Source organism: Petromyzon marinus, chromosome 9 (assembly GCF_048934315.1).
Source record: "Petromyzon marinus isolate PM22_M1 ecotype Great Lakes invasive population chromosome 9, UKy_Petmar_22M1.pri1.0, whole genome shotgun sequence".
NCBI classification, from domain to species: domain Eukaryota; kingdom Metazoa; phylum Chordata; class Hyperoartia; order Petromyzontiformes; family Petromyzontidae; genus Petromyzon; species Petromyzon marinus.
In genome coordinates, this window is record NC_133675.1 from 3,028,662 (window position 1) to 3,055,856 (window position 27,195).

Sequence of the window (27,195 nt, forward strand, 5' to 3'; positions counted from 1 at the left end):
TCACCAACACCTCCGATTAGTGTGGTTGGTTATGTAGGGTGCAAAATAATTTCAACGTACATACACACATACTTCCTATTTCTTATCATTTTTCACATTGCGTCGTTTTGTATTTAAAACAATATTGTCTATCGAATATACTATGGTACCTATTTAATGACATTGTTGCCATAAAAAAGCTACTACTGTGATATTGCTATCATACATGTTTGTGATGTACAGATCAAACACTTCAATAAGATCATTGTTTGCACTTGCCACCCTGGCTGGTACCAATAGGCAATTTTTGAGCCAATGGCTCAAAAAACACTTTCTCCAAAACCCTTATAGCACCTTCCTCCCCACACTCCCCAGCATTCCCTCGGGGGTCCCCACGTGACTTCGCACTCAGCCACACGTCGCTGCTCAATTTATTCGTTATTGTCATCATCATCATTCCGTCACGGTGTTACCCACTGCTGGACGAAGGGCTCCCCATGCCAATTGTCTGCCGTTTGAGGGTTTGAGTTTCACCATACTTCACTGCGCTGATCAGTGCGAGTTGGTGACGGGAGCACATTTTGTCTTGCCTCTTGCAGAGCATCAGAGTATCTTAATTGGAATGGGTGCCTCCATCCAGTACGGCTACACAGGTCTGCAGGCACAGAATCGCCCTTGCCTTGAAAAGGCAGTGCCCCATTGAATAATAATAATAATAGTAATGACATTTATTTCTTAACTAGAATAGCCTAATTGAATCTCTTTACTTATGCAAGAGGGTCACCCCTTTGAGTTGTTTGTCCAACATATGTTATATATTGAACCAGTGTTTTGCATGTTGGTAGGAAACTGGGTGTATCCGGAGAAAATACACGCATACATGGGGATTCCACTCAAAGGTTTTCACTTCATAAGTAGATTTAAAAACCATAATTCTGGACTGCCTTTCTCCTCGCCACCTGACATCCCAGCAGGTTTGGGAGTTTCACAAATCCCTACATGATCCACCAACCGTTGCCTGCAAAGCCCTGGGCCACAGGTGTGCGCGTCGCGGCCACTGTGTCTGGTGGTGGCGGCAGTCGCTGACGGTGGCAGCTTGCTGCTGCAAGACCCCTGGTCAATAACGATTGTCAGCGTGTCATCCCGTAATGAATTACAATTGTGGTGTAATTGCAATTTCAGCTAACAATGCCGCTGTAATTGTTATTATAATTGACCCTGGGTCCACTTTGTAGACGATGTCGGACCGACCCGTCAGCAAATCCTGCAATGGTGCATGGCCACGTGTCTAAGCAGAGCCCCCTCAATGATTCACCGTCAAGGATTAACTAAGAGTCAATTAATTAAAGAGGAATTGGACAAACACCCCAGCTGGACCGTCCTGAAAAATGTCTTGAGACCCGTTAAGGCTTTCAAGATAAATAAAGGGCATTATTAGTATTGATTTTAAATTTGTGAAGTGTTGCTGACACTGCAGCAAATGACAGAGAGTATATATTACATAGATGGTGCCGTCTGTTTTTGCAATATGTGTATAAAATTCTGTGCTCAAGCACAGGGCTCTCTCAGCGCTAAATCAGGCCATGTGCAGACGGGCGCGGGAGCCATAGAGATAGGCAATGACGAGCTATGCAGAGAGACCTCGACAGAGACACGGATGTAAAGAAAGACAGACAGAGAGATACGGCCACGGGGGAGAGATGGAGAGAGGTTCATGCAGACATACAAGCAACGAGAGATAACAGCAACTAAGTTGTGGTGATGTCACCACAGGTCTTGTTACCAGGATAGCTGTGCTTAGAGGCCACGTGAAGTGTCCAAAGTCTCTATAGTACTTCACGGGACAGACCAGGGTGTTATGGGTTAATTGACTGAGTTGACTGGCACATGCCCCACTAAGCTATGTGGATGTCACTCCTGTGCCTTACTCCGGTGCTGGAAGAAAAGTGCTTCCCACTTCAGTTTTTTTCAGTTTCATTTATTTGGTATAGCCCTGTGAGCTTTTGAATCGGGTGCAACCGCAGCAAACAAAAACATGAACAACAAACATCTTAAAGTGACTATGCGCAAACAGAAAAATCCAGGAAAAAACAGCAAAGTCTTCCAGAAAAAGCACTGTTTATCAATGCTGTGTGCAAAAATCCCAGTGGGATGCAAGTCAAACAATAACAACCATAAGACAATTTATATTAAAGTTATCAGTCTAACTCTGTACTACAACAAACAAATATGGCTAAACCAAAATGTTTTCGAAATCACCAAAATAAAGCTATGAAAGCAATGTAACAGTGATCATAGGAACTGTGATTGAAATTTTACAATAAACGAAATACATAAACATGTACGACCAAACTTTGCAGTCATAGCTGGCTGCATGAGTCACTCCATAACAGCAGGAGTATCAGTAGGAGTATCAAAACATTTCAATGCACCTTTAAGATCAGCACACTATAATGAAAACACAAGATCATACTTTGCAGCGGTCATCCGGAGCTAAACATTTGTAGTGTCCTTCACGAGCCTTCATCAAGTTGGACAGAAACCACAAGTACCAGTTGGACAGAAACCACGAGTACCAGGTGTCTGCAAGTCGACGTAGCTCCAGTTGCTTCTGCACCAAATCATCGTAAAGATGCGCACACAGGCACAGATGTACAGAGGGTGAGAGACACATTTTTGGGAACCTCAAAACAAGTGGAATCCCTGTGTATGTACACTTGTTGCACATGGTGCATGAAGTCTGCCCTATCTAAAAGCCCCAGTGCTACCACCGTGTTGACAGCACCAGCAGCATTTGCGCGCACTCTTGGCTAAGGTATTTCTGACGTCTCTGCATATATAGCTGTTGCATGACACGAATTACTACCCTTGTCTTTCATACCTGGTGTGTGGAGCCTTCTGGACACCTAAGTTGCCTTTATATATATTGTCGGCGCGACGGGTAAATCCCAGCGGCGGTGCAGCACGGAAGATGCCCCCGCTGCGCTTGCGCGGCGTGCACACAAACCCACGTGCCATTGCGTGATCTGGCGGAGACTTGACGATTTGTGGCACGACGTCGGCGCCGTGGCGTGCTGGCAGGGCTCGTGTTACTTTATGTTGATGCTGGTTAATTACATTGCTAATTGGCACGGATGGGAGGCATTAAAGTTAAATTGTTAGTATATCTGCCCACACCAGCAAATTCTGAGCGCGCGCCATCTCTCTCTCTCTCATCATTGTCACGGTGAAGGTGGTGGTGGCAGCGCCAGCGGCGTTATTGCGCGCGGCGTACTGGACGCATTGTACCCCGTTTCAGCTCGCTCGTCTGAGCGGTTCCCACGGCAGATTTATGTTGATAGACTAAGTGAGTGGATTTTTTAAAGGATGAAGCCACCTCTGGGGCTAAGCAGACATCAACTAAGTAAGCACATTCAACTGTTCAGGTTTAACTTGGCCTGATCGGAGGAAGATCATTTTCTCATCCCTAACTGTGCAAAGGGAAGCTGGCTTATTTGTTTTTTTCTTTCTAACCAGTGAGGAATGTTTTTCTTATCCCATTCCAATTGTGCCGTCGGCGTTGAGACAAAGACATTTCTGTTGGGAATGCTTGCCGAATGCATCTCATCTCTCGGCGCCTGTCAACACTCTCCTCAACTTCTGAGCGCTTGTCCATCCCCTACGCAACACCAGAAATCTCTGCAACACACAACGACACACGCAGTTCCTGGGGCTCCTGCATCACTTCTGTGCCAAGCAGAGTTTTTGCATGGTTTATTTTTCATTCTGGGATCTGCGCACGCATGCATTTTGACAGCCCCTGCAACGGGAGAATTCCAGTTTTTTTGCAAGGAAACGGCCTCCCAGAGGGATCTTATTTGACGGCATGGCCACTGAGGGACAGAGACCATCTTAAGGCAAGGGCTGTCAAAGGAGGTCTTACACCTGCTGCTGTGGTCCAAGGAGACAGTCCAGTTGGACTGTGCACAGCAGCCAATGGGCAAAGTCACCAAGGTAGAATCAGCACCTGGGGCATGCAGGAACCGATTAGTGCAGTTGGATACGTACGGTGCGAAATAAATAATTCATAAAACCAGTGGCGCACATATCCAGAATCGTTGGGGGAAAGACATGAGAGGAGCTTTTCTTTTGTGGCTGTTAAGGCTGAGATAATCAACTTGCCACACCTGAGAAATCCAGTTTCGATCGCAGGCGCATGAAACCCGGATTCGAACCCAGCGTTTTCAGTGGTGCCGGCTCGGTGCTCGGACACGATATTACCCCCTCACTCATCTTCCTCCCCTTCCCCAATCCAGATGGCCACTTCGGCGCCAACACTTTCTAAAAAAAAAACACTCAAGGTTGCACAACACGGACAGCGCCGGCTCCCAGAGGGGCATTTTCCCAATTTTGCTTTGAAGCGTGCTCGAAGCTGCAGTGGTGCAGCGTGGCCCTGGCACCGATAAAATGGGTTGCATTAAGGTTGAAGGTTTGTGAGGCTTAGGAATAGACCGATGGTCCCTGCGTGGGGGTGGGGGCGCGTGCTGCCGTTTACGCTGCACGTCAGCCATCTGTGCCACGGACACAAACGCAGCATTGTAGGGGTGGCAGAGCAAACTGAATGTAAATCATGTCCAGTCCGTTTGCTAAAATCCACTGCTGGCTAAAGGACATGCCCACGACGTGTGCATCGTAGCGGTTGGCGCGATGCACCGTGAACCCGGTGACCCGAGTTTGATCCCCAGCCACGGCTCGTGTCGTCGCCGAGTGATGTCCAAACTGGTCCTGGGGGGCCTCCCCCCCCCCCCACGCCAACCAACACTGACCACCGTGGTGAACTATGGTAAGAAAAAAATCCCCACTACCAAAAGAAAGTGCTGCAAATTATTACATATAAAGCTCAACTCAAAAATAAAACGGCACCATTTTCGTAGACGCGTGTCTGTCCCAGGCTGTTTGACAAGAGAGTGACTATAATCCTGCATCTGTCCGCAAGTTTAAATATTTTTTTGGTTTAAATAATTAATCTAGCGTGAGACCTGTGTTGGACACCAAGGAACACATGGCCAAGGCGTGCATCTATGATCTGACAGGTTTTTTTTTGCTGGTTATGTCTTCATATAATATGCTCCTTTTCTTTTTGCCTTGTGAATGAAGGAAATCCCCAGTGAGTCTCATTAATTGTTTTTTTTTTATCATGAGGATCCTACCAGGTTTTCACAGAAGGGGGTGATGATAGCTGCTCTGTTAATTCAAGTTGAGTAATTTTTCAGGTTAAATTTTCTAATTTTACAAATCTGCACCACGCCGCTGGCACACGATGGCCTCCTCTGGCACTGTGAAGCACACGGCGCGTAGTATTTTATGGTTTATATACACGCAGTAGTGATCAGGTCCGCCGCTGAGATGTTACACCAGGTGAGGTGTGAACTACCTCGCCTGGTATACAGGAGGTCGTGGGTTCGATCCCTACCCTGACGGCACCTGTATATTTGGAGTTTTCATGTCTCTCTCTCCATGAGGTCGCGTGGATTTTTCTCCGGGTCCTCCGGTTTTTCCCCTCTACATTTAGAATAAACATGCGCTTAAAGTATTTTGGCTACGTGATGATAAGCCACCTCATTGAACTATTATTTGTGATAGCCAGGTTGCTTCTGAAAAAGAGCTATACAGCTCAGTGGGCCTTACCTGGTAAAATAACAAAAAATGTTTAAAGTTTAAGTGATGAACGAGCTGCAGCTGGGACCACGTCACCACCCCTGCTGCTTAACTGAGCTCACTAGACCCGTGCTTGTGTCTCACTGGCGGCGGTGGCGTTGTGTGTCTGCGAGCAGGCGAGGTGAATGGGGAGGAGACGCCGGAGAGGAAACCCAAGGCAGAGGAGAACGGAGAGGAGGATGACGGAGACTACCACCGCACGGACGAGCAGGTGTGACGCTCGCTTTACCGGCACTTCCACCACACGCCGTTCTCTCCGCGCTGTCTCAGTTTCTCCATCTATCACAAAAGCCTCAGAACATCAGGATGCATGATGGCTGCATTTGTATCTGGTAGCTTGTTCCCTTACAATGCACCAGAGTGGCAAATGTGATTGGGCTCAGACCTCACTGCCACATGTGACCCGGGTGGCAGGCGGCAAACGCAACAAGGAGCAGCCCAGTGATTTGGAGAACTATTTATTTTCATTTATTATTGGTAGCTGATTATGTACGACAGATGCTGTCACATTTCGATGCTTTATTTATGTCCATTTTGTTTTGGAAATTGGCCTTAAAATTGCCCGAGTGTGTCATGGCGTTAAGCAGCGAGTGAGGAGGGAGAGAAGCTTGCAGATCAGTGTTCATTTTTACTCTTTGGTTTTTTCGGTAAAGTCACGTAGGTAAAATAAAATAAATGAAAACAACTAAATTAAATCACGACGTTTCGGAGGCAACACAAGCTTCCGTCTTCAGGTGGAACAGTCACAGCAAAATTAGCTGTATCAAGTGAACAGCTCTGGGACACACGGGTTTATATACAGGTTAAGGGGGGGGGAGGAGCCAGGAAGGGACGTGGGTGGGGAGGGGGGGGGGCTAAGTTAAGCCACCTTTTGTTATTCTGCAGGGGGTTCTGGGGGAGGCGGTGGTGTACTTGCACGTAAAACCACCTTTTGTTATGCTGCAGGGGGTTCGGGGAGAGGGTGATGGCGTGCTGCACGAGAGCGAGTACAATCCTTGTAGAAACGGAAATGGCTGTATAATTATAAGCCAGTTAAAGTTTGACTTGGTTGATGACATCTTTCCAGAAGTTGCTCAATTTAAAACCATCCTCTCGGTTGAAGTTGTGTCTATGTTTGTATATCTGGATGGCTTCATGGACACATCTTTGGTAATAACCGGGAGGTTTGCATAGTACTTTGGTATTGGAGAAAATGTCATGAGAACCCGCTGTGTTGAAACAATGATCAGCCACGGCCGATGAATTCATTCTGCCGTGTTTCAAATCTGATTTGTGCTCGCGAATTTGGTCAGAAATGTCGTTTCGTCTCCCCGATATAGCAGTCACCACAGGTACAACTCAATTTGTAAACACCGGGGTACTGTAAGTCAGGAATGACATCCTTTACGGATGGGATCAGATCACGGATTTTGTGTACTGTATTGAACCGGACCTGGATCTTGTGTTTGTTAAGAATTTTGGAAGTCTTTTTGGTAACGCCTGCTATGTATGGCAGTATGATGGTTTTGATCGGAGTATCAGGTGGTTGTTTCTTTATGGTGGGAGAAACAGCTTGGCGGATAGTACGGTCAGAGTATCCGTTCATCTTGAGGGCCAGATGTACATGTTTTAATTCACTGGCCAGGTGGTGTTGGTCAGAAATGCAATGAGCCCGATGGTATAATGTTTTGATGAGATAATTATTTTGAGCCAGGTTGTGGTGGGAATCAGGCTTCAAGTATGAATCTGTGTGGATGGACTTCATGTTTACAGGAAGTCCACCCACACAGATTGATACTTGAAGCCTGATTCCCACCACCCGGGTCAAAAATAATTCTCTCATCAAAACATTATACCATAGGGCTCATTGGATTTCTGACCAACACCACCTGGCCAGTGAATCAAAACATGTACATCTGGCCCTCAAGATGAACGGATACTCTGACCGTACTATCCGCCAAGCTGTTTCTCCCACCATACAGAAACAACCACCTGATACTCCGATCAAAACCATCATACTGCCATACATAGCAGGCGTTACCAAAAAGATTTCCAAAATTCTTAACAAACACAAGATCCAGGTCCGGTTCAATACAGTACACAAAATCCGTGATCTGATCCCATCCGTAAAGGATGCCATTCCTGACTTACAGTACCCCGGTGTTTAGAAATTGAGTTGTACCTGTGGTGACTGCTATATCGGGGAGATGAAACGACATATTTCTGACCAAATTCGCGAGCACAAATCAGATTTGAAAAACGGCAGAACGAATTATTCGGCCGTGGCTGATCATTGTTTCAACACAGCGGGTTCTCATGACATTGTTTTCTCCGATACCAAAGTACTATGCAAACCTCCCGGTTATTACCAGAGATTTGTCCATGAAGCCATCCAGATATACAAACATAGACACAACTTCAACTGAGAGGATGGTTTTAAATTGAGCAACTTCTGGAAAGATGTCATCAACCAAGTCAAACTTTAACTGGCTTATAATTATACACCCATTTCCGTTTCTACCAGGATTGTACTCGCTCTCGTACAGCACGCCATCACCCTCCCCCCAAACCCCCTGCAGCATAACAAAAGGTGGTTTTACGTGCAAGTACACCACCGCCTCCCCCAGAACCCCCTGCAGAATAACAAAAGGTGGCTTAACTTAGCCCCCCCCTCCCCACCCACGTCCCTTCCTGGCTCCTCCCCCCCCTTAACCTGTATATAATCTCGTGTGTCCCAGAGCTGTTCACTTGATACAGCTAATTTTGCTGTCTGTTCCACCTGAAGACGGAAGCTTGTGTTGCCTCCAAAACGTGATTTAATTTAGTTGTTTTCTTTTATTTTTATTTTATTTTACCTACGTGACTTTACCGAAAAAACCAAAGAGTATGAATCCTTGCAGTCACGAAAGCTTCAAATCTAGAAGTGTTCATTTTGTCAGTGTTTTTACTTGAGTCGCAATGTTAGTTGAGTCAACGACAATGTGTCCAGAATTTGTCGAGGCTCAGTGTGTGGGTTTCATGGAGTCAATCTCTTAGTCGAGTAGACCAAAACAATCACACATTGAGTCAAACAATCTGAGTTTTTAATTGTCGGTGTTAGAGGCATGCTGTTCTATCCCCACAATATGAAACAGGTAAACCTATCGGTGAACTCGGTAAATCTTTTAGCCAATTATACACACGTATAGCCAATTACCATGTTTGGTCTCGATCAGTGCACTGCGGTTTCTAATAACGCTTCTAAATTATTTCAGCATACGTCTTCATTCAGTCTCGTTAATTCCCTCTCCTCACAGTAACGCTTTGGTCTGTGTTCAGCAGCCGTAGTCATCGTCACTTCATGCCTCATGAGATTCATCCACGCACAGTCATCGTCAACCAAGATGAAAAGCAATTTAGTTGACATCGTCACAAATATCGTTTACAAATAAGCGCCCCCCATGGTCTGTGCGGTCACATGACCCACGAACTTCGCCTCCCGTCGGCAGGTGAGCGTGTGCCTGGAGTGTCACAGCGGCAAGCTGAAAACCCTCAAGCGCAAATGGATTCGCTGTTCGTCACAGGCCACAGTTCTGCATCTCAAGAAGTTTCTCGCCAAGAAACTCAACCTCCCCTCCTTCAACGAGGTGAGTGAGGGTTGCGCGGCATCACTTCGTGATCCCAAGTCGTGCCTGCTCACCGAGGTGCCAGACGGTGGGGAACGGAAAACTGTTAAGTGCCCAATGCTCGCCCCCATTACTGGGAGGGAATGCTGCTCGAGTGAAATCCAGCAGCGTGGTGCCCGCAGTGGCTACAAGTCACAACGGCGCGTTTAGGCGCTAACGTGCAGAACAACATTTCCCCAGCAGATGCGTTATTGCCCGCAAACGGCACGCCGGTGGTGATTGTTATTGACTGGAGTGTCACTGAACCCAACGTGGCCGTGGCGCCGCGGTTCCCTCCACGCCTCGTGGTCTCATTACGGCACGCCACCTGCCCTGTTGCGGACACAATGGCGGTCGTTTCGGTAATTGGGCCGAGGCGTACAGGGGAAATCCGAGCAATTAAGCAGGAGAGGGGGACGAATTACAGAACAACGGAGCTTAACGGCTTGCTTACTAATCCCATCGTGACTTAAGAGGTGTTGCGTTTTCGGCGTGACAGGAACAAAGTTGTGGTCGGAGTCTTTTTGGTTGGAGTCTTATTTTGTCTGCACGTCACTCTCACATCCAGCATGTCACACAGTGCGAGTTCTGGAAGATGCAATCCAAAAAATGAACCCACTCTTCTCTTGTAGCCATAATACCACATCACACCAATACTCTCATCCCTCCACGGACTCTCAACCCAATCTCAGGGAAATTTCAAGATCGCACTCGCTGTCGTCAAGATTGTCCGTGGACTTGACCCTGCTCACCTATCCCTTGCCATCTTTCTACCCCCAGTTCCCGAACTCTCCCTACCTCTCCCCTTTCATCTCACTCTACTCTCCTCCACACACTCCAAGGCTCCAGCAACCAAAGCTTTTTCTCGAAGTCCCAAGTTAACCTTTGGTGGGAGGTTGCTCATTCTCCTCTGCTGCCTCAGTAGTCTATAAAAAAAACTTCGACTTTCACAATTTTTCTCTTACCAAGTAAGGCCCATTGAGCTATATAACTTTTTTCAGAAGCAACCTCGCCACAAATGATAGCTGAATGAAGTGGCTTATCATCTGGAAATGTATAGCAGCGAAACGATCTAAACCAGAGAACCTGGAGAAAAATCCACGTGACCACGGGGAGAACATGCAAACTCCATATATACAGGTGTCAGGGTTGGGATTGAACCCACAACCTCCTTTATACCAGGCGAGGTAGTTAACATCTCACGACTGTGACGAGATGAAACAATTGGGGTTTACCGACCCCGGATAGTCTACAGCCTAGAGTTCCCTTCTCCCACCCATGCAGTGCTTATGTCTCCCAGGTCCAGGCTCAAAACCTTCCCTTTTCTCCCTGCCTATGACTACCTCTCTATAAAATAAGCCTACGCACTCTTTCTGTAAGGCATGTTGAGATGCCATCGCATTTAGACACTGTATATCAATCCACCATTGTATTGTGGTTTTTATGGCTGTCTTGACATGCGTTTGAGCATTGTCATTGAGAAAAATTACTTTAAAGTCCCTCTCAAGTGCTCAGCCGTAGCGCTTTAGTGGCATCGACGTGTGGACGTCGTGAAGTGTAACGTAGCGATGATACAGCTGTGTCACCAGAGTACAATACTGGAATTTTCTGACCGTAACTTTAAATGTTTTTTTTTGTTTGTTACTCCCTGACGAAGATTTAAAGTCGCGTTCAACAGGCCAAGGCACAGCCCGAGCAGTGTGGCCACTCAACAAGCGATACTTGTTTCTCTTGTTGCCTACAGCCACCCTTAACGTGCTACGATAATGTATTGATTGCTTTATTAGGACATTAATCAATAAGCCCAGACATAATTTGTTTTATCCACCTTTGCCTGTATATATAGTATTTATCTGACCAACTTGAAGTTAAATCAATTATTGATTGAGAGCAATGCCAATCAATTCCAGCCAATTGGTCGATTATAATTAACAAGCAACAATCAAACCTACCCGTGCACGCATGAAAAATCTAGAACGTGCTGCGCGATCATCCATTACAATTATCCAGATTGACTCGGAATCAATTAGGGATTTTCATACTTGAGCGGTAGTGCAGTGGGTAGCGCACTGAACTATGCAGCCGGCGATCCGAGTTCGATTCCTGCTCGCGACCAATGACAGTGGCAAATATTTGAAACCATTCAGGGGCCTCTGCGAGGTCGACTCAGCCTCAAGTGAGTGCCTGCTGCGGTGCGTAAATAGCGGCACTGGGGAGAGAAAAGGGTGGCTGCCGTGCCGGCCTTCATAGGTGCTGCCGAACAGCACGGAGTCTGGTATGCCTGTAGGTGGATCTTTGTCTGTGTATCTGTATAGCTGTGTGTATCTATACCCCCAGTGGTTCTGACACTTTGCTACAATCCTAGTTACCTGGGTTTAATTCACAACCGCTGGCAGCATCAGTAGCACGTGACACCTGAACTTCGATGTCCGGTAGGCTAACTCAGCCATAAGTCAATATCTGGTGCATTGTATAAACGCCAGCACTGGGAAGACGAAGGCGGTCGGATGTGACCACACCACCCGCCCCAGTAAATTCCATATCTCGAACAGCACCTGCTCGCATGGTTCTGTATGATTTAACGTGACATTTTTTTGTGTTAATGGCACGTACAATGCACTGCTGGATGATGGTCTGCCCACTCCAATTGTGGGTCGTGAGGGCTGTTTGACCATACTTCACGCTAGTGTCCCAGGCATTGAGAATCATTTAACTTATTTTCAGTAAAAAAGAATATTTTCATTTTTATCCTTATTGTATAATTGTTATTTATTTATTTTACATTGTGCATTGTTAAATTTATCTAATTATTGTTCCCGTGAAAAGTCAAGAAATATATAAGTCTATATTCTCCGGCTTCCGGAGTGCTGTGTCCTTGCTCAATCCTGGTCCGGATTGGCTCACAAACTCCAAAAGCACATGGTTAGTGCAGGTTGGTAATGGTGGGGAGCACAGACTCAGAAGCATGTAAGTACGGACAATAATGGATTTAGCTTTTGCACTCCTATGGTTTATTGTATTATTTGTTGTAACTCACTGACGTGCCTAACTGGACATCTGTGAAAAAGAGCTTCATAGCTCATCGGATTCCTCCAGTATAATAAACAATCTCTGCTTCTGCTTCAATGCCCTCTACTGCCCGACACGTAGCCCTGCCAGACAAACGACAATCTGGCGCATTCTGGGTGATGTGGCCAGAGGTGTTTATATCGCTCGGTAAACACATGGCTTACAAGCTCGTTGTGGGAGTGGAGAAGGAGGCACCGCGCTGAGCGGCGATACAAATGACGCTGGCACTGTGCCGCTCCGTGCCGCTCTGCGCATGCCGGTGAGCCACGTTCCGATTGAATGTGGTCGTAATTGAAGAGCGATGGTTTTGGCTTGAGGAGAAGAGCATGTGTCCCGCCCTCCCCCCCCATCTCCCACCCCCTCTTTTGCCACTGTCCCCACAGCTCGACATCCTGTGTAACGAGGAAATCCTGGGCAAGGACCACACACTTAAATTCGTCGTCGTGACACGCTGGAGGTTTAAGGTAACTGGCACGGCAGAGACGATGATAATGATGATGACAACGGCGATGAACCTTCACGGCCGGGTTGGACACCCTGATTAGGGCACTAAACTGGAAATCTGAAAGTTGTGATACCACCGCTGCGTAGGTTTTCGCTGCTGTGCACTTCTCCGATGTGTTTTCTGGTTGTGCCGCGTGTTATTTGGCACCAGTGTCCGACATTTTGCTCCACATGTCGGGCTATGAATTACTGAAATAATGGGATAGCTCAGCTACAGCGTTATTCTGTGACGTGCCAGACTGTGCTTGCCCGAGTCCGCTGGACCGGATGAGAGGGACCGGTGGTCGTGGTGGTGGCGGCGGTGGTAGCGGCGTGGTCATAGGTCTGTCCAGCTGGGGGCGCCACCGCCTGCGTTATTGTTCCCCCCGCAGTCGAAGGCGCCGGGTGCTCGGCTCTCGCCGTGCCCTGTGGTGAGCTCGCGTGAGGCGGCCATGCCGCCGACTCTCGGCAACTGCTGCCAGAGAGGCTGCCGAGCACCGAGGAGCGAAGCTGGCTGTGTCAACGTTCCATCGATTCCAATGGGTGCCGACGATCGCGACGTGTGAATCCAATCGTTTGCGAGAGCATAGATTTTTTTACGTATGCTAAATTATATGACTATGAGACGCTAATTTTACATTGAGGCTAATGCCACGCACAACACTGTTCAGACGAGATTGATTTTAAAAGGAGAACCAATGCAAATTAGATAGTAAAAAATGTATTGAATACAGGAATTTATTTTGTAAGGGGGAATTTGTTTTTTTAATCACGACCTAATGATCTGCAATTGTGACGATTCATTGAACAATTCTGGGGGTGAATCCTTGGGATGCCTCACGAAATCAACGGCACGGAAAGCTGAAGGTGCAAACTGTGGGCTGCAAAAGCAATGGCGCGGCACATTCACTAATGCAGGAGCTGCGAGTCTTGGTTCTAAACGAGGTGCACAGCAGGAGTCTAGGTTCTAAACGAGGTGCAGAGCCAGGAGTCTAGGTTCTAAAAGAGGTGCACAGCAGGAGTCTAGGTTCTAAACGAGGTGTTGAGCCAGGAGTCTAGGTTCTAAACGAGGTGTAAAACCAGGAGACTAGGTTCTAAACGAGGTGCAGAGCCAGGAGTCTAGGTTCTAAAAGAGGTGCACAGCAGGAGTCTAGGTTCTAAACGAGGTGTTGAGCCAGGAGTCTAGGTTCTAAACGAGGTGTAAAACCAGGAGACTAGGTTCTAAACGAGGTGTAGAACCAGAAGTCTAGGTTCGAAACGAGGTGCACAGCAGGAGTCTAGGTTCTAAACGAGGTGTAGAGCCAGGAGTCTAGGTTCTAAATGAGGTGTAGAGCCAGGAGTCTAGGTTCTAAACGAGCTGCAGAGCCAGGAGTCTAGGTTCTAAACGAGGTGTAGAGCCAGGAGTCTAGGTTCTAAACGAGGTGCAGAGCCAGGAGTCTAGGTTCTAAATGAGGTGCAGAGACAGGAGTCTAGGTTCTAAACGAGATGTAGAGCCCGGAGTCTAGGTTCTAAATGAGGTACAGAGCAGGAGTCTAGGTTCTAAACGAGGTGTAGAGCAGGAGTCTAGGTTCTAAACGAGGTGTAGAGCCAGGAGTCTAGGTTCTAAACGAGGTGCAGAGCCAGGAGTCTAGGTTCTAAATGAGGTGCAGAGACAGGAGTCTAGGTTCTAAACGAGATGTAGAGCCCGGAGTCTAGGTTCTAAATGAGGTACAGAGCAGGAGTCTTGGTTCTAAACGAGGTGTCGAGCCAGGAGTCTAGGTTCTAAATGAGGTGCACAGCGGGAGTCTAGGTTCTAAACGAGGTGTAGAGCCAGGAGTCTAGGTTCTAAACGAGGTGTAGAGCCAGGAGTCTAGGTTCTAAACGAGGTACAGAGCAGGAGTCTAGGTTCTAAACGAGGTGTAGAGCCAGGAGTCTAGGTTCTAAACGAGCTGTAGAGCCAGGAGTCTAGGTTCTAAACGAGGTGTAGAGCCAGGAGTCTAGGTTCTAAGCGAGGTGCAGAGCCAGGAGTCTAGGTTCTAAACGAGGTGCAGAGCCAGGAGTCTAGGTTCTAAACGAGGTACAGAGCAGGAGTCTAGGTTCTAAATGAGGTGTAGAGCCAGGAGTCTAGGTTCTAAACGAGGTGTAGAGCCAGGAGTCTAGGTTCTAAATGAGTTGCAGAGCCAGGAGTCTAGGTTCTAAACGAGGTGTAGAGCCAGGAGTCTAGGTTCTAAACGAGGTGCAGAGCAGGAGTCTAGGTTCTAAACGAGGTGTAGAGCCAGGAGTCTAGGTTCTAAACGAGGTGCAGAGCCAGGAGTCTAGGTTCTAAACGAGGTGCAGAGCCAGGAGTCTAGGTTCTAAACGAGGTGTAGAGCCAGGAGTCTAGGTTCTAAATGAGGTACAGAGCAGGAGTCTAGGTTCTAAATGAGGTGCAGAGACAGGAGTCTAGGTTCTAAATGAGGTGCAGAGCCAGGAGTCTAGGTTCTAAACTAGGTGTAGGGCCAGGAGTCTAGGTTCTAAACGAGTTGCAGAGCCAGGGAGTCTAGGTTCTAAACGAGGTGCAGAGCCAGTAGTCTAGGTTCTAAACGAGGTGTAGAGCCAGGAGTCTAGGTTCTAAACTAGGTGTAGAGCCAGAAGTCTAGGTTCTAAACGAGTTGCAGAGCCAGGGAGTCTAGGTTCTAAACGAGGTGCAGAGCCAGGAGTCTAGGTTCTAAACGAGGTGTAGAGCCAGGAGTCTAGGTTCTAAATGAGGTGTAGAGCCAGGAGTCTAGGTTCTAAACGAGGTGCAGAGCAGGAGTCTAGTTTCTAAACGAGGTGTAGAGCCAGGAGTCTAGGTTCTAAACGAGGTGCAGAGCAGGAGTCTAGGTTCTAAACGAGGTGTAGAGCCAGGAGTCTAGGTTCTAAATTAGGTACAGAGCAGGAGTCTAGTTTCTAAACGAGGTGTTGAGCCAGGAGTCTAGGTTCTAAACGAGGTGCAGAGCATGAGTCTAGGTTCTAAACGAGGTGTAGAGCAGGAGTCTAGGTTCTAAACGAGGTGTAGAGCAGGAGTCTAGGTTCTAAATGAGGTACAGAGCCAGGAGTCTAGGTTCTAAATGAGGTGTACAGCAGGAGTCTAGGTTCTAAATGAGGTGTACAGCAGGAGTCTAGGTTCTAAACGAGGTGTAGAGCCAGGAGTCTAGGTTCTAAATGAGGTGTACAGCAGGAGTCTAGGTTCTAAATGAGGTCTACAGCAGGAGACTAGGTTCTAAACGAGGTGTAGAGCCAGGAGTCTAGGTTCTAAACGAGGTGCAGAGCCAGGAGTCTAGGTTCTAAATCAGGTGTAGAGCCAGGAGTCTAGGTTCTAAATGAGGTGTAGAGCCAGGAGTCTAGGTTCTGAACGAGTTGCAGAGCTAGGAGTCTAGGTTCTAAACGAGGTGTAGAGCCAGGAGTCTAGATTCTAAACGAGTTGTAGAGCCAGGAGTCTAGGTTCTAAACGAGGTGTTTAGCCAGGAGTCTAGGTTCTGAACGAGGTGTAAAACCAGGAGTCTAGGTTCTAAACGAGGTGTAGAGCCGGGAGTGTAGGTTCTAAACGAGATGTAGATCCAAGAGTCTAGGTTCTAAACGAGGTGTAAAACCAGGAGTCTAGGTTCTAAACGAGGTGCACAGACAGGAGTCTAGGTTCTAAACGAGGTGTAGAGCAGGAGTCTAGGTTCTAAACAAGGTGTAGAGCAGGAGTCTAGGTTCTAAATGAGGTACAGAGCTGGAGTCTAGGTTCTAAACGTGGTGCAGAGCCATAAGTCTAGGTTCTAAACGAGGTGCAGGGCCAGGAGTCTAGGTTCTAAACGAGGTGCAGAGCCAGGAGTCTAGGTTCTAAACGACGTGTAGAGCCAGGAGTCTAGGTTCTAAACGAGGTGCAGAGCCAGGAGTCTAGGTTCTAAACGAGGTGTAGAGCCAGGAGTCTAGGTTCTAAATGAGGTACAGAGCTGGAGTCTAGGTTCTAAAGGAGGTGCACCGCAGGAGTCTAGGTTCTAAACGAGGTGCCGTGATTAAAACTTAAACGTTGAGATATAAAAACCAGCTGACGAAACAAGAAAAAGTAGGGAAACGTCCATGTGCCTCAAAAGACATGCAGCAAATGCTTCAGTATGTTCCGTCTCCTTATGGCTTATGTGCAGAATTTTGAATGTGTTTGTGTGTGCATGTGGGCGTGTGTGGAGAGCGGGAGTAGAGTGATTAGCGCGCTGCGCTATGAACTCGGCAACCCGTGTTCAATTGTCCTGAACAGCACTTGCCACAACAATGTGTTAAATGCTACAAGGGGGTCTTTGACGTTGTTGTGTGTGTGGGCAGGCTTCTGGTCAAGCAGCTTTTTCATCTGGTAGCTATTCGCTAGACCTCTGTGACCTGGGCTGTTGGACACAAGTTTGAAACATTGTCAATGGGAAAAGACTGTAAACCCCCAAGTTGCATCGCTTCAGCATCCACTCACCCGTTATCTCTCATCCATTCAACAAATCTCATTACGGACAGCGGTTTCAATGATGTGGTTGCATCGTTGTCGGGGGTCACGGGAAAGACATCAAGTTTGCTGAAGAAAGCCTCACGATCCTTGAGTGACCTTCAGCAGCGCGTGACCGAAGCGTGTGAAGCGATTACAGCCCAGAGGTCGGCGTGCACCAGGGAGGGTCCTCTCCGCCACGGCAGACTCGTGGAGGGTTTCAGGCACGAGGGGCTCGTCTGATAAAAATATTTGTGGTGCCAAATGCTCACGCACGCGCTTGTGTGTGCGCGTGCGCGTGGCGTTTCATCCCGGGGTAGCGGTGTCACAGTTCGTAGCGCACTGCGCTACACGAACCCTGGTGACCCGGGTTCCATTCACGGTTGGCATAGGTGATGACTTTCTCAACCAGTCCTGGGCTTCCCCTAGGTTGACTCAGCCTTATTTGGGCATCTGGTGTGGTGTGTAAATATCAGCATTTGGGAGACAAAGACGGCCGGGCGTGATTCTGGCCACCCCCACCCCCTCACGTGTCATGTCGGCCTTCATATGTGCTCGCTAACAGCACTTTCCCTGACGGTCTGTTAAAAGCTATGTGGGCGATCTTTGTCTTTGTAATTTTATTGTCTTAGCTGGAGTTGCTGGCTTAATTATAATTGCTTAATAATAGGATGGTATCTTGCTGTGAGCTCACTGCATTGCTGCTGGCTGTGATTGAAAGTACTTTATTTTTATTAACGAAGTTTGATATTGGTGTCGGACAACCTAAGACGGAGCTTTAGGGACCCAGCTGCAAGGGAACTTCTAGATTGTTGTGTTTAATCTCTCTTCCTTAAATCTGCATGTTTCGGGGATTTTTTTTTGCTGATTACATTCCGACTGGGCCTTCAGTCACAAAAGGGGATACACATTGCATCCACAACTCGCACGGGTTCCAGGGCGCACCACACTGCGTCTGAGAACAGACACGGAAGTCGACTTCATAGAGCTACTTCTGCATTTCCTTCAATAGGCCTCTCTGTCCACACAAGTGGGCAGATGTGTTATAAGTCCTGCAAAGGGCATTCGTCGTGTGGAAATAATGACAGCATTTGTAATGGTCAGTGCTTACATTTTGCCAAATTAAGTGAACAACCAAATTTTCGAGGATGTTTGGTTTATTTGGCAGCCATTGGTGACCAGGGCTGAGACCATCGACTCACTGCACTTGATGACCCGGTTCAATCGGATCCCCACCCGGACGTTATCTGTGCCGGTAAGGGAGGCCCAGTGAGATCAGCAGCACTTGTACAAGGACAGCAAGCGATTGACACCCGGATTTAAATCCAAGGTCCTGGCATCTCTGACAATGATTCTAGCCATCGCGTGCCCCCCACCCCTCCCCCCAGCCACCTCTCGGTCTAAATGGTTTTGTTCACGGTGCTCATTGTTGTTGTCATTGTTGTGGCCGTGCGCAGAAATCTCCTCTCTTGTTACACTACCGGCCGAAGATGGAGCTGCTGTGAGGGCAAGGGACACGCGTCGTCGTCGCAGCAGCAAGCTCGCGTCTGGCCGGTCGTTTGTTTGTATGTACAATGTACGGAGTGACTGTGTGAATAGGTATGCGTGTGTTTGCGTTTGTATGATTGGGCATGGGGGGAGAGTGTGTGTGTGTGTGTGTGCGCGCGCGTACTTTCGTTCCGGTTATATATTTCTTTGCACGCGTGCCTGCGCGTGAACGTGAACAACAATCCAGCATTGCCCCTCCTTCCACGGTGCTCACAGATACCAAATGACGCTCGCTGTGTTCGCCTCCCCTCTCTCGTCCGTCTTTCCTACACGTCCACGGCCGCTCTCGTGACATCCATCGCGGCGTCCCGGTTTTTTTTTTATTTTGATCCTCGCGATTATTTGTTTGGGTTTTAAAGTACGTGACTGGGGGGTGGATTCCCTTGGTGCGTACGTTTATACGCTGCTGCTGCTGCTGCTGTTGCTGTGCCGTTTGTTATCTTGTGATATTCACAAAACGCAAAAAAACGCGCGAGAGTCCGGGGTTTTGTTTGAATGTGGATGTCAGAACCCCCAACACTACTTACTACTACTACTACGACTACAGCGGAACCTGGGCGGATGCGCAGCGGTGACTCGTCACGCGCGGGGGTGCTTTCAGCTGCAGAACCGTGTGTCCTCCGACTCAAAAAGAGCACAAATGTTTTGGGGAAATGTTTATTGTCTCTCGTTCTCTTATTTTGCAAATGAGGCGGCACGCTGCGATCGTCGACAGGCGTGGGGGGGTTGGGGGGGCGGAGGAGAACGCTGTAGGGATAATTAATAACAGTGACTGGCAATTTCTTGTCACACCTAAAACTGTTCGGTTCTTTGAAAATAATTTTCTAAAAAAAACTTACATAACAAAAAATAGCCCCCCCCCCCCCCCCCCACCTAATATATCATGTTCACATTTTTATATTTAAAGGTCGGGGGGCTGGGGAGGGGGCGAGGGGGGGGATCTAACTACGAAGCAGTGTTTTTGCGAAGCGGCGCGCATCTTCCCCAGTTGCGGCAACGAATGTCCTTCAGCCACGGCTACAAAGGTGGGGGGGGGCAGGCGGGGGGGGGGCGGGTACAGGGGGACAGCGCTGGGCAGCTGCAACTCCCGCCGGACGGAGTTCGCGATTGAGTCTCCTTACCCGTGCTTCTTCCCAAGCAATGACGATGACGCTTGTGGAACGCACGGCCCTGATGTGGCCCGGTGGCCCAGTGGTGGCGGCGGTAGTCGTAGCCGGCGCTACTGATGATCATCAGAGCACACGCGGCCGGCGAGGCTTGAGCCGCTTGCTCTGAGCCCCGCGCGCCTGGCAGAGTCAGCCATCACATCTTCAGAATTTAAATGTCTCGGCCAGATCACCGATGGCCGTATGGAAATCCAGTGCTGGAAATTAATCAGACAAGTAATGATTTCCCCACCCCCCTCCTCCACCCGGCACGTGATTAATTAGTACTGGTGCGGCAACGTGATTCAAAACAAGAATCGATCTATTTTCTTTTATATTGCGATGCACACCGCATCTGACGTACAGCGTATGTACGAATTTTAAAATAAGTGATTATTCTTGCATGCACAATTCGCCGCGCGTTCCGCGAGCATAATAACTTATTTCAGTTGACGGTTTCACGCATCGTTGCGTGCTTGCCGAAAACGCCCTTAATCATTGTTGAATTGGTTCCTGTGCAACACACCTGATGCAGACCGAGACGCTGCCCGGTGCTCGCTGGCGGGATACGGTACACACACCGCGATTCAGAAACCGTAAAGAGTCTCACCACGACTGCATCTCTCGGGACCTCGGGACATTCGACGGCGGGATTGCATTATGCTGCAGGGAAACTGTCACCGCCCACCGCCCTCTCGTCCCCGTCCGCGCTGATGGCGCGGTCGCGATGCACGGTGACACGCGAGTGCATTGGCGGTCAACGAGCGTATCCCTCCCTGTGGCGTCATCGCCACCAGTTTGTCGGCTATCGTTTGCGGGCGTCCCGGGCAACGCCTACGCCGTCCGGCGATGCGCAACGCAGTAGGTGCGGGATGCACCGCGTAAAAGTTTCCTCACCCCAAGTCTGGCTGATGGCTCTCGCCCACCGTGAAATTTGCTCGCCGCTGTATTCTACTTGGGCAGCCACGCACAATGAGCCACCTCGTCTCGGGAGAATGTGGAACGTGAGCCGCTCGGCACCGGGCGAAGGGGGTCACCGCATCGTCGTTGGGACGAGGCGAGGCGCTCCTCTCTGCCCGTTGTCCGTTCCCTTTAAAGTGAGCGGCACCCGTGGTCACGGTGGGAAAACCCCTTGGGCGTCACGCAGAACCTATGTTAGTGGGGAGTCCGCCCACGCCCGCAGGGAGCGCTGCGTGGTAGTTGGTCCTGCTCACTGAAATATTTCAGCGCGAATCAGATCTCAGCATTATGCGCCACGTTCACCGTCCAGTCTCATCGCTCTCTGTCCTGGGAATGGAGGAGCTTTTCTATTGGCACTGACTGCTGTTGCTGCCTCGGTGGTTGGAGACGATAATTAGGTGGACGAGTGGGAATGGCAGAGGGTGGAGGTTGACGACAGCTTAAAGTGTATATTATTGCTTTTCCTCTTCTCGATCTGTTCTCAAGCGCCTTCTCTGCCCACCCCCCCTCCTCCCCCTAGTGTGTCACAATTTCCCCATGCCTGCAGCCCATTAACTGTCTGCTCGTACTTGAGATACAAACATTTCTACAGATCCCGTCGGGGCTGTGCGTTTCTAACACTATTTTACGCTCGCATTGACGGAAGAGACGCTTCGTGTTCGCACTAACTTTCCTCGTTTCCAAACAGTCCCAGGCGTCTCTCCGTCTCACTCGGGGGCTCGCCCCCTCTTCACGATTAATCGCGAGGGCTTCGCGTGAGCCGAATAACTGGGAGAGCCGTCTCTCGGGGCCGATATAAACCAGCTGTGATGTTTGCACTATCGTTCAACTCGGCCCCACTGATGGCTCCCCGCAGTATTGCGCCGTGTCGTCTTCTTCTCGGTATATATGGTGCATTGTAAAATTGGAGGGGGAAATGTATTGGAGAAAAACGTTTGATTTTTGTACAGACCCACATAGTATATAAATATGTATATTCTGACCTTTGGCTTTCTGCAAAAATGCCATTTGTATCACGGGGAGTATTCAGGTTTGGAAACCTTTTTTTTTGGTTTATATACAAAGTGTTTCATACCAACTTGAGAGCCACGCTAGGAATGAACATTTCAGGCAGCCACCGCTTGCGATCTCTTTAATTGATGGAACACGCGTTGACTGGAATTCGTGACCATTTACCCGCGTATTGACTGCGGACGGATTAATGGTAATGTCAACAGTATTCAGCTGACCGCTGCATTTAACTCGGCTCCTGCCGCCCATAGCGCGAAACCGGGCAGAGGTATCGCAACAATTCCACGGCGCCCAGAGTGCAGCAGGCTTTTATAATTTGCTCATAATTGCCCGTAATTGCGTGAACAGCACCACGGCTTGATTGCGCTGGTGCCGGTACGGATTTAAAAGGACGGGCGATCGCAAGCCCGCGGTTTCGCCCACTGATCTCCGGGGCTTGTGACGAGGCGAAGCGGCGTCGATGCGCCGAGATCCCGTCGATAGAATTGGATTTTGCTCTGCGTTCACTGGTGCTCGTGGCTGATGAATGAGCGTGGGAGAAGGGTAACCAGCATGGAAGAGAGCGAGCGGGGGGTCGCGCTGCACGCGGTAATCAGGGCCCTCGGTGCTAGCCAGGGCTTGTGTGACGAGGCGGTGGCTCGCCTGTCGCTACTTCATCCGTAGCCTTGTGTCCAGGTATTGTGTGCCCCCAACTTCTCCCTCAGTGTAACCGCTGCCAACTTTAAAGGAAGACGCAGCCCAAAAAGCATATACATTCAGCTCTTCTTTCGTTGATGCACACCTGGACCGTGCATCTCGGGCAGTCTGACGTGAACTTGAAGCTTCGTTGATCCGTCAGCTTGTGTCATCTGAGCGACTTAAATGCTTTTGTGCTGTTTATTCATAAATAAATAAAAACCCTACATCTCGCTGACCCCACGGGGGTCTTGCCGATGAGGGCGCCGGCTCACCGATTCGTGAGCCAAGCGCGGGGTGGCTGGCCAGGCTCCGGTGACCCCTGACTCTGAGTGGACCCTGCTCATCGCCCTCAATCGCACACCTGATCTTTGGGGCAACACCAAACGCCTTTTTTTCGAACCTGGCGAGCTAACGATTTGAGCCTGATATTTCTTGATTGAAACAAAAAATGTAAAACCTAAATTAAACAAAAAGTAACAACAAAACAAATCAAAAAGCACATCATGAATTCATACCAATAATTTTTACTTTTTTTTTACTTTCGTGCTCCGCCATGGCATGGTTTACGAGGTTCTGGTCATGGGCGTTTGCCGCGGCAGCTTATTCGTCCGCATTTCCGAGCGAGAGAGAGCGAACGAGCGAGAAGCATCCTGCCACCACCCGTGGTGCCGGGTGCACGCCTCCCCCGCCGATGCGATCATTCCACCTAATAGAATTCGCACTGGGCTACCGCAAACCACGAGATGCCTTTCGTACCCCTTGTTGGGATCCTATTTGTGCATCGACTAAACATGCCGGGGCTGTTGGCTGCCTGATTTTGGAGCGTCGCGTGCGGGGGGCTGTGTGTGGAGCCTCTTCTGGCGAGGGCATCGCCGCCACTTGGTGTTGGTTCACTGTACCGCGGGGCGCGTGTATGCAAGAGTTGAACGTCGATCGGCAGCACCCCCCCCGCCGCCGCCTTGCGTCTTGAGCCCGGAGCAGCAAGCATCAAGGTCCCCTTCGCGTCAGATTGCAGGTGCATGCCAGAGGTGTTGTAAATTTGTACGTTATTTAATTTTGAAATTGTCTGTAGCTGATACCTCAATCAGAAGTTTTTTTTGTAATATACATATTAGTGAGATTGCACTATTGAATGATTTCCCAAACTTATGATTTTTACGTTAAAGTCAAAAATATAATATAAATAGGAGATACTTGTGAAAGATCTTATAAGGTGGTGGTATATAACGGTGAGGTATATGCGATAAAATAAAAACACACACTTTGGTGCTGAATTCAGGCTCCCTCCGTTTTGTAACTCTGGGCTTTTATTTTGAAGGGGGAGGCGCATCATTAACGATGGTTAATCTCATTTCTGGTGGCTCCTTTATACGAAAAAATACCGCATGAGTTCTCGCACTCTGCCTCTGTCAACGAAAACCCTCGTTAAGGCCGCTGGGTAATTTGAGTACCCATCGTGACGAGATACCAGGCTGCTCCTACTTCCTCGACCCAGAATTCCCAGAATCCTCTCTTCTCCTGCGATATTTGCTGCTTGGTTTCCTCTTGGCAGCCGCCAACAGCAACACAAGAAGATGTAACGTTATTTTTCACAACTTCAACTTTTTCTACTTGCAAACTGTGTGTTCAGGGAACAAAGTCTGATAAATAAAAAAATAAGACACTCGTGCTTTTATTTGCTCTGATATCGATCTGAAAAAATAATTGCAAAAAATATATACAAATGTCTTGGAGCATCATGGACTACAATTAAAAACGGAATGATAATTATGTAATAACAAAAATAAATAACTATTTTACACTGTCTTACGAATATATTTCTGGTTTCATTTTTGAAATCATTTTCTCAAGTTTTTGTATTCTTTGGTTTCATGTCGGGCGGAGGGGAGATGATGCGTGAACAATTTACATGGCCAAAGCCAGCTCTGCAGTCTCTCTCTCCGTTGCGAGCTCCACTTTTATACCAGCCGGCAATTTCTTACGCAGCGTTGGCGTCCTTTTCCTGCACAGTGGGGTCTTGGCCACGTGCGTGCGTGTGACGCTACGTGGGAGACTGTGCGTGTGGAAGACCGCCCGCGCCCGCGCGCGCGTGCCTGTGTCGTGTGAGTGTCGCCCGGGTGCTGTTTGTGCAAGCCATTTATTTATATTCGTAAGTTATGCTTGTGACGCTCTGGGCTAGTCTCGCGGTGTTCGGTGTTTTTGCCTGTTGGGGGGTAGAGGCGGTGGTCGCGTTGGTGGCTTGTCCTTCGTTTTGAGTAGACTCGCTTTAGACGTGCCGCCGGCGAAATGTGCACAAAACCGTTCTAGAGAAGCGAGACGCTAAGGGGTTGGGGGTGGGGGGGGACTAAAAACGGAAATCACAATTAAGTTACGTTTGAGAGAGGTAAAAAAAAACTTTAGAAAAGCGTAAATAGAGAGAGGGAGAGTGTCATATGTACTATTGTACAGCTGTGTGAGATGGCGCGAGTGGTGACATGAAGTGCATTAATTGTGTTGATGCTCGGAGCAGCAGCAGCAACGCACCCGGAGTGCACGCTCACAAACCGCATTACCTCAGGGGTCAGCCCCGACGCCCAGCAGCCCGAGCCCCGCACCCTCGCCCGCCCGTAGCGACGGACTCCCCGCGCTTAAACCCCCGCGGCCACCCGGCGGCGCGTGGTCACCAGCGGCGGGGGCGGTGCGCTTGGCTCACGGCTCAACCGTTAACGATTCGTGTTGTGCGCGCAGATTATACCGGTACGGGGGGGGGGGGGGGGGTTCTGGGAATAAACAAATGTCGGGAAAAAAAATGTAATGAACTGAAAACTCACGCACCTCGTTTGTTGTGGGGAGGTGAGGCGTGCGTGCGCGTGGCTTGCACCTCAAAAGTCAGCTGAACGTCGCACGCGAGCATGTGCCCTGTTCATCGAGACACTCCCCGAGTTCGTGGGGGGGGAGACAATTTTTGCGACAATGTTAGCGGCGCTGCACACCGGCAGGGTGGAGTAGGTGGCACGTGACTGATGGCCACAGCGAGAGGAGGTACAGCGAGGGAAAAAAGTATTTGATCCCCTGCTGATTTTGTACGTTTGCCCACTGGCAAAGAAATGATCAGTCTATAATTTTAATGGTAGGTTTATTTGAACAGTTAGAGACAGAATAACAACAACAAAATCCAGAAAAACGCATGTCAAAAATGTTATAAATTGATTTGCATTTTAATGAGGGAAATAAGTATTTGACCCCCTCTCAATCAGAAAGATTTCTGGCTCCCAGGTGTCTTTTATAAAGGTAATGAGCTGAGATTAGGAGCACACTCTTAAAGGGAGTGCTCCTAATCTCAGCTTATTACCTGTATAAAAGACACCTGTCCACATAATCAATCAATCAGATTCCAAGCTCTCCACCATGGCCAAGACCAAAGAGCTCTCCAAGGATGTCGGACAAGATTGTAGACCTACACACGGCTGAATGGGCTACAAGACCATTGCCAAGCAGCTTGGTGAGAAGGTGACAACAGTTGGTGCGATTATTCGCAAATCGAAGAAACACAAAAGAACTGTCAATCTCCCTCGGCCTGGGGCTCCATGCAAGATCTCACCTCGTGGAGTTGCAATGATCATGAGAACGGTGAGGAATCAGCCCAGAACTACACGGGAAGATCTTGTCAATGATCTCAAGGCAGCTGGGACCATAGTCACCAAGAAAACAATTGGTAACACACTACGCCGTGAAGGACTGACATCCTGCAGTGCCCGCAAGGTCCCCCTGCTCAAGAAAGCACATATGCATGCCTGTCTGAAAGTTTGCCAATGAACATCTGAATGATACAGAGGACAACTGGGTGAAAGTGTTGTGGTCAGATGAGACCAAAATGGAGCTCTTTGGCATCAACTCAACTCGCCGTGTTTGGAGGAGGAGGAATGCTGCCTATGACCCCACCGTCAAACATGGAGGTGGAAACATTATGCTTTGGGGGTGTTTTTCTGCTAAGGGGACATGACAACATCACCGCATCAAAGGGACGATGGACGGGGCCATGTACCGTCAAATCTTGGGTGAGAACCTCTTTCCCTCAGCCAGGGCATTGAAAATGGGTCGTGGATGGGTATTCCAGCATGACAATGACCCAAAACACACGGCCAAGGCAACAAAGGAGTGGCTCAAGAAGAAGCACATTAAGGTCCTGGAGTGGCCTAGCCAGTCTCCAGACCTTAATCCCATAGAAAATCTGTGAAGGGAGCTGAAGGTTCGAGTTGCCAAACGTCAGCCTCGAAACCTTAATGACTTGGAGATCTGCAAAGAGGAGTGGGACAAAATCCCTCCTGAGATGTGTGCAAACCTGGTGGCCAAGTACAAGAAACGTCTAACCTCTGTGATTGCCAACAAGGGTTTTGCCACCAAGTACTAAGTCATGTTTTTCAGAAAGATTTCTGGGAGCCAGAAATCTTTCTGATTGAGAGGGGGTCAAATACTTATTTCCCTCATTAAAATGCAAATCAATTTATAATATTTTTGACATGCGTTTTTCTGGATTTTTTTGTTGTTATTCTGTCTCTCACTGTTCAAA

At 48.7% G+C, this 27,195-nt stretch overlaps 1 protein-coding gene across 3 annotated transcripts in view; it reads left to right on the plus strand.

The window, feature by feature from the left end:
- PCGF3 (polycomb group ring finger 3) overlaps positions 1 to 24,452 on the plus strand; it is a 42,656-nt gene extending 18,204 nt beyond the window's left edge. The window contains exons 6-9 of one of the 3 annotated variants that reach the window (XR_012941296.1): positions 5,793 to 5,887; positions 9,144 to 9,281; positions 12,752 to 16,515; positions 16,578 to 18,753. Coding sequence is in view for 2 of the 3 variants with exons in the window: in XM_032950852.2 (XP_032806743.2) it covers positions 5,793 to 5,887; positions 9,144 to 9,281; positions 12,752 to 12,913 (395 nt within the window). In the remaining variant the exon portion in view is untranslated. The other 2 variants (XM_032950853.2, XM_032950852.2) reach the window with 2 other exon arrangements.
- Positions 24,453 to 27,195: the final 2,743 nt, after the last annotated feature.